This window comes from Branchiostoma lanceolatum, chromosome 15 (genome assembly GCF_035083965.1).
Source record: "Branchiostoma lanceolatum isolate klBraLanc5 chromosome 15, klBraLanc5.hap2, whole genome shotgun sequence".
NCBI classification, from domain to species: domain Eukaryota; kingdom Metazoa; phylum Chordata; class Leptocardii; order Amphioxiformes; family Branchiostomatidae; genus Branchiostoma; species Branchiostoma lanceolatum.
This window is the reverse complement of record NC_089736.1, coordinates 10,523,783-10,535,035: the sequence shown is the minus strand read 5'-3', so window position 1 is coordinate 10,535,035 and position 11,253 is coordinate 10,523,783. Positions and strand designations below refer to the sequence as shown.

Sequence of the window (11,253 nt, the reverse complement as noted above, 5' to 3'; positions counted from 1 at the left end):
CGGAGAATCTCCAAGCAGATGTACGGATGTGAAACATGCAACAATTCAATTCAGTTTTATTGTGAAATCAAACTTGCAGACGTACAGTAGGGTAGTCTTTATTGAGGACAAGACATTAAACTGTAGAAGAAAAATATTGGGGCTTATTCTGAGTGATAAGAACATCAATATATATGTGGTAGTCTCTAGGATAAAGTTCTAGTACATTACAACAATAAGTGACATAAGTACATCATCTGAGATATAATAGTATATTCCCTAGTACAAACACACACACACGGCTTGATTTGCTAGTGTCCATATGTATGTACATGCATGATTTTAACATTTTGATAGTCTTATCAACTCAGTATACATTGTACGTTAACGTCATAAGTTATCATGAAAAATGCATTGGTCATTTTGAATATTAATCAAGACATAAAAAACCTTTCTGTACTAGATAGAATTTAAAACGTCTGCACTATATAGGTCCTGACCTAGGCACACGTGCATTCTATTCAAACTAAAAAATAACTTTGTGAAAGATGAAAGTTCCGATATAATCGTCTGCCCTGAGTTATACATGAGCATGGGCATAGCCAGAGATGTGGGATCATCACTAGCCATGATCCTGCTGGATTTCCAGAGCAAAAACATACCCCCTCTGCTGAAGTGCCCAGGCACCGTTAAAACAAAGGGTACTAGTTCGATGTTGCTAATTTTTAGTTACTTCAGTAACAACCGCGCGGGTGCAACGTACGCATTTTAGAAATACCCTCAACCCGACAATTGTCAAGTCCAGCATACAGAACAAGCATGTGCAAACCGACAATTGTCGGGCTCGGCAGGACTAGGGCTAGTCTGGTCATCACAATGTGGCGATTACTACATATATGAAAAGAAAGTTAACTAAAAAAGCATTCAAACATCTATAAAAGTTGGTTGCCCACTAAAATAAGCCCCAGTATTGGACGACATTTCGTTTTACAATCAAACCATCACAAGTTCAAAACGATTGATACAATGACCACAGAGAGGAAACTGATGTAGATGGTATTTTTCTTTGGAGCCTTGCTGGTTACAGATGTACATAAAGGACTGTAAGGGGCGTCTACACACTGTTGGTGCCGCAGAGACCTGAAAGATAGAAATAAAGTCAACAACTGATGATAATTTGATAAGCCATAGATCTACAAAAGGAGGTTATATAGACCTCATCGATCTACAAGGTACAAAATGTACAATTGGGACGAAATCTGTTTTGTAAATTTCCAGTTTACCCACGTAAGCATAATTCAACCGAAAATTTACTTATCAAGACTAACCCAATCATCCATTTATGTTGATTATTAGGCTTGAGCATTTAGTAGCACAATCAAAGGGTTTGCCAATAGATCACGAACGGACGTCCCATCTAATACCATATATTCAACAGGGTTTCAGAAATATTTTGATGCTGAATAAAAGATCTGGAGTAAAGTAGTGTGAAATGAATCTACTTCAGGCAACTTTTAAAAAACGTATTATTGTCTTTAACTCAGAGTCTCTGTTATTTCACTATCCCCACCATGATCCCAAAGGAGATAATCTTCCGTTACTTACGGCGGATCATCTCGACAGATCATACGGAAGCCGTCATAGGACAAGATCTGATCCAGCTGGCTTAAGGAGCCTTTTCCACAAGATTCACTGAAGAAAAGGTAAAAAAAAAGATAATCAGATAATGAAAGACGGCGGCAGGTATCGACTTGGGGGAACCTTTGACCCTCCCCTGACGTCACACTTCCCTACAATCATTGCGCGTCAGCTGGAAGGTGGTTCAAATACCTGATGAAGGCCGATGGATGCGACCAAAAATTTGGCGAGTTACCATCCTCCTTTGTTAGTTAAAGTTTAAAGTAACTTTCAACGTTGAAATAGTTAGACTGAGGGACAGATTAGATGAGTTCTTTCAACAGTTCCCACACCTGTATGGCGGATCTGCGTCCAGATCGTGTATCACCCAGACGTGGATTGTGGAGATCGCGTTTTTGTTCAGAGACGGCAATTCAACCCGGGCGAAGATGCTACCGACGAAGAGAACAAAAAACAATGAAAGATCAATGAAGGTAGGGGTATGTAAATCAAGGGCAATACAACATTGACGATCACATATTACGCTTTGTTTTACTTACTGACCCGACGCATAGATATAGTTTGAAGTTCTGGCATGAAAACTTCTAGCTCCTTGTGTTTTTCCAGGGCGTTATAAGACATACAACCTTGTGGTCCGAAAGGCGTCCTCCGGGTTCCCGGAGGCATCTCTCCTGGTCCCGTTCAACATCACAAAAACGTCACCTCGCGCTCTTTGGGCGAACTGCGGAACAAGTGCAAGTTCACAAGGGTCAAGTGAGGGGAGTGAGGGTCATTCCATTGGAAACGGTATGGGTGGGGATGGCAGCCGCTATTGCGTTTCCTGGTCATTTCTTTAGCTGAAAAGACCTTATCACAACCAAGCTTTATATGAAAACATCATAAAATAACGCATGAACTTACGAATTTGGAGGCTTCCGGCCAGAAGGGTCGATTCTCACATTGGGGACAAACCGTGTCGTTGTACCCCGGGGCACGGGGCGACCCGCACCACTGGAGACCGTTCAGTATATGTCCGGGGAGGGTGTCCTCCAGGGTCCTGTAGCGGTGACCTTCGTCTGAGTACGCATGCGCAAGTACGTTCGTGCCGGACCAGAACATGGTCTGTGGACAGTTGGAATAGTAGATGTTACACCCATTTTTAAAATGTTAAAACGTGTTGGAAACGCGTTTGAAAGATGATAAGTGTGCCTCTATGCATTCAATTCTAAGCCATTGTCTCCATTGAAGTACTAAGTTTTGTTTCTAATAGCGAAGTACTGGTGGTTAACTATGAAAAATAACCATACAATTTTCTAATGCACACCAAGAAGAAGACAACCACAATAGTTCTTAGCAACTCTATCTGCGTCTTTGTGTTTACCTTATTCACAGGTGTCTCAAATGTTGCAGCCTGGAAGAATGGGTCATAGGAAGAGGCCATCACGTCGCAGGGTTCGTGGTAAGAGAAGGCGCCAAAGAACTTGTCCCATAGATTCGTACAGTTCACCTCCCTGTAGAGGTCGGCAGGGATATAACAACATGTTTGGAATTTCATGCCTTAGCTTTATTATCTACAATAGCTGGTTTGTTGCTTGGTAGGTTGGTTATTAGGATTGCTGGAAAATATAGATGGATTCTTATGATTTCCGTGTGGGACTTTTAAGACCTTCTATAAGGTTGTTAAATCATTGCAAGGGAGGACCAACCACCTAGTGGCTTTCTTTCAAACTGCATAAATAACAGAAACTTTGCCTCTATGGCAACGATTTTAATGTAGACCCTGCGAGTGCTACTTGGTTTGAAACGCCCTTTATACAAACGAACTTTGGCAACTTGTTTTTCTCCTTGACTCCAAACAGATATGTTAAGGTCCATCACATAGCAAAGCACGGGACTCGTGACGTCACGACAACTGAGTTCATGACCTCAGAGCGCACCTTTAATTTGAACAGAGACGGAAAACACTTCAGCAACGAAGACTCAAATATTTACACTTTGATAATGAAAGTAAATAGAAGTAGGGCACTAGCATATGGCGAGTTGTACTTCATGAAAATGACCATTCGCTGTAATATTGTTGTTGATTTTGTGTACATTTTTGTGCCGAGTCGTGAATATGTATCCTCACTAGTCAGATAAGGGGGTTATATAGAGGTTACATAACCTCTTTGGTTCAAGTGAGGTCATTTGATGATCAGACTCTGACATATTCTTCTTTTCCCCTATATGATGTTTATTACTTAATACAACCTTTGGATCATAACTAGGAGAATTCTGTTCAAAACGTCGAAACAAAATGATTCATTCCAAACCCCTAGCCCTAACGTGGAAGTGAAACTATGACTGTCAGACTGGTTGTTGCTCGTTCTGTACTGCCGTTCACTGGTAAATTCAACAACATCTCTTTTCTGAACTTCAACAACACACGAAATAAACTTAGCTTGTGACGCTCTCTCTATATAGGTGCTACCCCCTTCCTCCAATCCTTGGTTGGAAAATGATAGATTTTCAAGACTAAATTTCATTATTATCCATATCTAGAGGTTAAGATGTGACTGGTGTGAGTATAAACACATAATACACATGTTAGGTATACTAGTAAAAGTCTAAGATAGACCGAACTCTGAACTTTACTATGTAAGTACTTTAGTTCCAGAGATTCTTGAATTGCTATGCACTGAGCAAACAATTGTAAACTTTGGTGGCATACTATACGCACTCAATATTGTTTTCGAACCGTTGAACGAAGTCAAAATGTATATCGTAAGATATGAAATGTTGTAGGTATTAGAAAGAAAGGGGTATACATTGCAGGAAAACTTACGGTGACACCTGCCATAGTTGTTGGAACCCCCAGCACCTCCCGAGAAAGATCTCCTGTAAGTGAGGGGTCGTGCCTGTGCTTTCCGTCGGGCCAGACCTCACAGACGCCCGAGGGGCTGCATTCGTCCTCCCGGTGACACACAATGTGCCGAAAAGAACGAACAAAGAGAGAGGAAGTCTATTTCCCATTGCCTATGACTGGTGGAATAGATAGGCTCACTCAAAACGGACGACTGATTCAACGTCCAATGCTATGGTGGAAGTGAACCTTGACGCGCCACCGTGCGGAATGTTAACACAGTGCAGACTTCAGGTTCACAAAATACAATATCTACTACACATGCACTAGTATGTACTAATAAAGGGACCAATCGTTGTAGAGATGAATAACCCGTTATCCTGGCACGCACCCTCCCTCAAATTATTCTTTACAAATTTAAATACTGAAGTACGTAATTACTGAAATACGATTGTACGTTTTGATCACTCAATGTCAGATTGAAAATTCTATGATTTTGCTAGGGTTGGTCGGGTAACCGAAAACACAACATTTCTTTTTCTAGGCCTTAGTACTAGTACATGTAGATTTCCTTCAAATTTAATATCATAAGCTAATCTGAGAGTAAAAAACCAGTGGCCTTAGAACTCACAAGCCAACAAATAACTGCCTTCCTTCACATAATAATTCTGATATGTAAAAAAGAAGACCATTCACAGTTGAGTTTTGGTACGTTTACTTCCAAACTAGCAGCTTACACTCTTGACTCTTTTAGACAAAGACAGAAGTATAAGCGACATACAGTGTGCAGGGATATGCTGTCGTCAATAACAAAGCAACACGGGTAACACATCGGTCTGTGTACATGTACATTTGCTACTGGTCCTACGGGTTCATAGGTAAAATATATACAGTTTGTATGCGCTCACGACTTCTCGGTAAGACCTATATGCATCAAGGTAATAATATAATTGCTTTAATTGCACCTGCTAAATAAACTGTGGACAAAGAAGCTACACAATACACACACTTTACATGTATGTCCTCCTTGGAAATATGTGACAATTAACAAGAATAACATGTATTTCTACAATTCATTAACATACTGAATGTACTACTGGTTATTCACCATACATGTATAAGGGTGACGCACATGGGACAGCGGTACGTGGAAATGTTGATATCATGGCATGGTTGTCTGTATGGCACAGTTTGGGATGATAAGCCATCACTTCAAGTAAAATTAAGTGTCGGAGGGCATGTTTGCTTGACTGCTGACAAAATGTCAGGTATCTTTTTCCTACTCTCAACCAATCTTTCAAAATTCATTCTTCACTAACTACAAGTATCTGCATCTCTAACATGGCCTGCTCATAGTTCTGTATTATGAGCTTTTCACACAAAGTCTTATCAAAAACGCAATTTTCTTCATTTCGTTGCCATCTCTTATTACATTTAGTCCTGATGCCACTACCTGCTTTCTACCTGAGGTTTCAACCGATTCAAGAGTTTTGGCCATTTTCAGTCACATTTTGAGATCAACATGCCTAGTTATGAAACTTTGGCTTGAGTATGTCTACACAGGGCATTGTAATTGTCATCAGTGACTCCAAATTTGTACCAGTTTTACAATACTTCACCAAAAGTGATGATAGTTGCATTGGATGGCTGTACTTGAAAGTCCTGTATTATGTTACATGCTAAGGTCTACGAAGCCTTTCTAAGTATGGAGAATTCCAATGGCAAGCATAGCATATCTATCGCAAAACAACTCCAGTAACTGCAATTAAACGTAATCAGAAGTACCTGATGTAGTAGAGATGGGGGTATCTAAGTCCTCAAAGGTTCTGTATGAGAACGAAAGATACCGATTTTGAACATTATGGGGTAACAGTTCTGATGGGTCCGAGTTGAGTACAGTAGACAACAAACTCTCTTTCTGACACTCATCTAAGTATCATCTGTCTCCGGCATAGAAAAATGGCAAGGAACACACAATACTGCAAGAGGAGGACACTTTGCTTTCAGTCATCACTGGATGTTTTTTTACCAGTAAACGTTTTCGTTTTACGCACAAGACTTTGAAGTGGAAGACGGTTGAGAAAAGTTGACCGTATCTTGAAATATTTACAGTTGAGTTGAAAACTAGTCTGTTAATTAGTACATCACAGAGAAGACTGTAAAGGGGATTGCATAGAAATCTCCTTGGCTAGTAGGCCTGACAGTATACAGTTTATCTAGCATATAGAAAACAACCTAAAAATAAAACCCTTTTTGTAGAAAGTATCCCTCCACCTGAAATGGAATAAGTCCTTTTTAATCCATTTAAATCCTAATGAATCTAGGGAAAGTTCATTTTTTGCAGGGGCGTCACCAAGGGCACATATAATGCAACATTAATAGCCTCCATGGCTATTAATTCCATTGAAATGTACGATCCCTTGAAGGCAACTGTCTTTATTTCACAATGTTTCTTAGAGGTAACTTTGCAGGTTTTTCAACACTCTCTTTTAATCTAATCATCAAACACATAATAAGAAACCCCTTTGCCCATTTACGTAGGGAGGGGGTTGCAGTAATTCAATGCAAAACCTCCCCTCCAAGGCACATTGGTTGGGACATGGTAAAGTCTGCCTAACAGTAACAATGTCGCAATGCCTGTCCATTCAGTTCAGTTCACCAATCACTTTGAATAATTTATCAAAAGAATACATAATAATAATTATGATACAAGTGGCATAAAGAAACAAATTCTACATCAAAAAAGCAATCTGTTGGCTAAGGAATTGCATACTAATCATGTTCATATACAAATCAATAGGAAGCAAAAATCATATACCAAGTATACATGTACATGTCTGTACATGTAGCATGGGTTTATCAATGCAATTTGACAAATTCCACTCCTTGGGCATCTGCTCTTAATCTACAACTGCGAAAGAAATAATAATTTACAATCACGTCCGAATTGTCAATGGTATCGGCAATCTGTATCGTCTTTTACGGCTAAAAATAACAAGCTAACAACAGTAGCTTTCAGCTAACTGTATGAAGTATATGTACCAAATTCCTTTCTTAATCTTTGCCCAAGACCTTTACATTTGGTTGCATTTTTTCATGTACAATTGTAGTAGATCTAATGAAGACTACAACAAGAGTACAAATGCAAGAATCGAAAAGGGTTTTGACACATCTTTGACCACTCGCTCCAAGTCTACTGTAAGTAGCTGTTTGCTAATTGTCGACAGTCATTCCACCTGATGTCAGTAAGAAGAATACTATATCCCTGGAAGAGCACATGTTGAGGAAATGTAGAAATACATCTCTTTGTAAGTAAATAAGTCAATGAAAAGGAGGCTGTACAGTGTGCTATACTGCTACTGTTGCTTTTTTCTTGGACGCTTTCTTCAGCTGTTTCTCGCGAGCCTTGAGTTCCTTCTCGGCCATCTTACGCTCTTTGGCTACCTGGGCTTTGATATCCTTGATTTTCTTCTTGAGTAGCGAACGGTCGTTGCTGTTGGACACACCCAAACCCTGTGGAAATGAAAAAGAGACATCTATTATTTCATGTGTCCACTCTGAAGGGAGTTCTCACAGAAGCTAAGGCCCACAAGCATTGTATACAGGTGTTCTTCTTCTTCTTCTTACATCTGTGATACTTTTTAATGATATGAAATAAACCAATCATCATCATCATCATCCAGATTGCTCCAGTGAGGTACATGTATAGTACATAAAGTGTTCAGGAGTTCCTCAGAGAAAATTTTCAGATAAAAATTTTAACCATCTTCGTGCATGTTTGTTTGTTCTTTCGTTCATACCCTTGTAGTGCCTAGCGGCACATAGGGTAGCACGTTTCCTTGCTGTTTCAGTAGCAGGGTATATCTTAACAGGGATGGGTTGCTAGCTCTTACCCTTTAAACTGTGAGGCTGCTACCAGTTGAGCCACAGGGACATTCCACTAGTACTAGTGGCATTTTTTCCTCATCTAGTATGATCTTTGAATATCTAATATACAAAATCTAATCACATCATTGATGTCATCTGACCTCTCTCGTTCATCTATCGTTCATCTTTCGTTTACTTTTGATTTCACAACATTTGTTTTGTTGAATTCTTAGTTAACCAATTGTATAGTTTTCGTTTCATTTTATTTATTTGTATAGGGACTCCAGGAAGAATAGTGCATATTGTATATCACTAATGGAGATCGAAATAAAACAAAACAAAATAAGGTACAACAGTGACGTCACCTTCAACTTTGAGCCGTCCAGCTGTATAAGTGTCTGTCCCGTGACGTTCTTAGCCTGGAACTCCGGCACGTACTGGTCCAGCTCCAGCGCGGTGAGCCACCTCAGCACCTGCTCGTTACCCCAGTCCATGATGGACTTGTTCTGCCAGTGGTGAGACTTCACCCCCTGGTCACTACTGCTGGTGTCCATGGGCTGGGGTGAGATGTCAAAGGTTAGGGTTCAGATGTCACATGACACAAGTTTTATAGCATCATTTACATGTTATACATCCAGGTAATAAGATTCGCAATAAAACAGTTACTCCAGCAACTAGATGAATTTTGGAACCAGTCAGATGTTTTAGGTAGCATTCACTTTTTGACAGTGACTAAACATTATTCGTAGTTCACCAAGTTTTAAAGCAAAACTATGAATTGAAATTTTAAGAAGGTAACTGTTTTATTGCATATGGCATCATTTAGTTGGTGATTACAATGTGTGGAACAATGCACCTTTTCCCCTTAAAACAAGAACGTGTGCTGCATAAAGTAAGAAAGATATGGTGGTAAACACCTAAAATATGCATATGGGAGATGTTAGATTTGTTAGACCACCATAAGAGCTGTAAGACAGTAACAGTTGTTAAGCAAAATGAAGGTCATTAGATGTAGGTCTAAATAGCGTTGTTGTTATCATGCATTGCCAGCAAACATGTAATAAAAAAAAACATGATGCAAAAACAAATAAACATGATAAAGAACATAAAACATGAAATCAATTAGACAGAGCTCATGCAAATTTGATAAGAGACACCTTTATTTCCTAGAATAATATGATCATCATCGATGTTAATAAATGTAAATAAAAAGAAATCTGCAACTTGTGACTTCAGAACTTTGGAAGAATAAAATAGGAAATAACAATTCCTGACCACCATGCGGCTTCTTTTGCAAAAAAAGACCAGTATGAATCATGATAACAATAAGTTTTTGTCAGTAAGCAGCTATTAGGGAAATCACCAATAACAATGCAAATGCAGTAGAGAATCATTAGTTGTAACCTACATACATGTACATGTAGTTATCATACAATTACAAAATCACTTGAGACTCTAAGAAAGAAAAACTTGTTTATTAGTAACAACTGCTCACCAAGGAAAGAGCTAGAGAAAAGAGAGCTTGGACAGATAAAACACCAAATATCACTAAGATCACCAATATTCATTCAATTTTTTTAGTAATAAGATTTAAAAAAAATATAATAATCAATGTACATAGCAAAAAATGCAGTATCTGGTGTCCCTCAAATTACAGGTAGGGCACAAAATATTTTGAGGCCGTAGGGGCAGTGGGTTGTTATCCAGTGTCTAGGGCACGGTATCGAAAGATAGAGGCCAATCCTCTCCTTCCACCGCCTTTTACCTCCCCAACCTAAGTCAGGTACCCATTTTTACACCTGGGTGGAGTGAGGAAAGTCATATAAAGTGCCATTCCCAAGGGCATAACATCGGTGGCATGTCAGGGGATTTGAACCTAGGACCTCTGGGTTTTGGGCCAACACCCTAACCATTGTGACAACACAAAGATACATTTTTATGCATCAGCCTTTTTGGATGCAAAACCTAAATCAGATACTGCATTTTTATTCACCTCCACCTTAATTGAACACCAACATCGTTGCAGAAAAGCAACACCTTTCCACCACCTATAACAGTATCAGAAGGGAGAACACCGAAGCTGAGTACATGGGTCATTACCAAATCTCTATCACTATCATGATCGGGGGTGAGGGGGGTTCCAGGAGTGGAGGGGGTGGCTGGAGTCCCTGGCGTGCTGGCTTCGGTCGAGTCATCAAACTGCGGCTCCTGTTTCAGAGGCACAACATCACTATACTGCTGGGTACATGTTAGTCATGTCTATTCTGTATGTAATACCTTCCTTCAACACAAAACTACAACATGTAGCACTCAATTCTACATGTAGTGCCTAAAAACTACAACGGTTGTAAGCATGTCAAGTTTACAAATAGCAAGTAAATGTGATGTGAAATTGCCAATTCAAAATTACATAACACAGCTGTATACAGTCATATTCTCTGCTTTAAATGTATTTTTAAAGATGTGTAATGATATGTATGGGTACATACCTCGGGATTGAAGTTGTAGGAGCCCTTGGAGCCTTTGGAACTGTACTCTGAGACCATGCCGACCAGACTGTCTGACAGGGTACTTGGAATGCTGCCTTTTGTTTTGGCCAGGCCAGGGCTGAAGCCGGGTATGGGGGAACCTGTGTAAAGAGACAAACCTTTCGTAAAACAAGCCACAAAAAATCTGTAATTCTGTATCAATGTCTTTAGGACACAGATTCAGAAGACAATCCAATTGTGACCCTTTTGAGTAAAATGCGTTTTTTCAAATGCGTCGACTCCTTGCAACAGCATTTGTGAGAGGGAAGCTCAGAGTCTATCTGTTTACTGTACATATTCATGCTTTAACCTAGAATTTCATGCCAATATCTTGCTGGCCTAGACTAATCAACCATAGCAAAAGGCACCGGTACATATCAAATTTCCGTCTTCCACGCTGCAACACTTCCAGCTTCTCCA

At 39.7% G+C, this 11,253-nt stretch overlaps 2 protein-coding genes across 14 annotated transcripts in view; both read right to left on the bottom strand.

Moving 5' to 3' along the window:
• Positions 1–29: 29 nt before the first annotated feature.
• LOC136449335 (ADP-ribosyl cyclase/cyclic ADP-ribose hydrolase-like) lies at positions 30–4,700 on the bottom strand. Its single transcript, XM_066449348.1, has 7 exons — positions 4,421–4,700; positions 2,978–3,107; positions 2,518–2,718; positions 2,244–2,338; positions 1,950–2,048; positions 1,585–1,671; positions 30–1,119 (listed from the first exon to the last, which is right to left on the bottom strand). The coding sequence occupies exons 1-7, from the start codon at positions 4,606–4,608 to the stop codon at positions 981–983; spliced, it is 939 nt and encodes a 312-aa protein (XP_066305445.1). The 5' UTR covers positions 4,609–4,700; the 3' UTR covers positions 30–980.
• Positions 4,701–5,136: 436 nt separating this feature from the next.
• LOC136449330 (CAP-Gly domain-containing linker protein 1-like) overlaps positions 5,137–11,253 on the bottom strand; it is a 50,619-nt gene continuing 44,502 nt past the window's right edge. For all 13 annotated transcript variants that reach the window (XM_066449329.1, XM_066449336.1, XM_066449332.1 and 10 more), the window contains 3 exons: positions 10,795–10,934; positions 8,671–8,862; positions 5,137–7,951 (listed from right to left, as the gene is read on the bottom strand). In XM_066449329.1, coding sequence (XP_066305426.1) covers positions 7,787–7,951; positions 8,671–8,862; positions 10,795–10,934 — 497 coding nt within the window. In that variant the 3' untranslated portion in view covers positions 5,137–7,786. The remainder of the gene's footprint in view (positions 7,952–8,670; positions 8,863–10,794; positions 10,935–11,253) is intronic.

Excerpts from the sequence above, each read along its gene's own strand:
- LOC136449335 (XM_066449348.1), bottom strand. The coding sequence starts at position 4,608 with ATGGGAAATAGACTTCCTCTCTCTTTGTTCGTTCTTTTCGGCACATTG. Across the intron at positions 2,719-2,977 it reads TTGAGACACCTGTGAATAAG|ACCATGTTCTGGTCCGGCAC; the intron begins GTAAACACAAAG and ends AACTGTCCACAG. Across the intron at positions 2,339-2,517 it reads GGCCGGAAGCCTCCAAATTC|TTCGCCCAAAGAGCGCGAGG; the intron begins GTAAGTTCATGC and ends CTTGTTCCGCAG.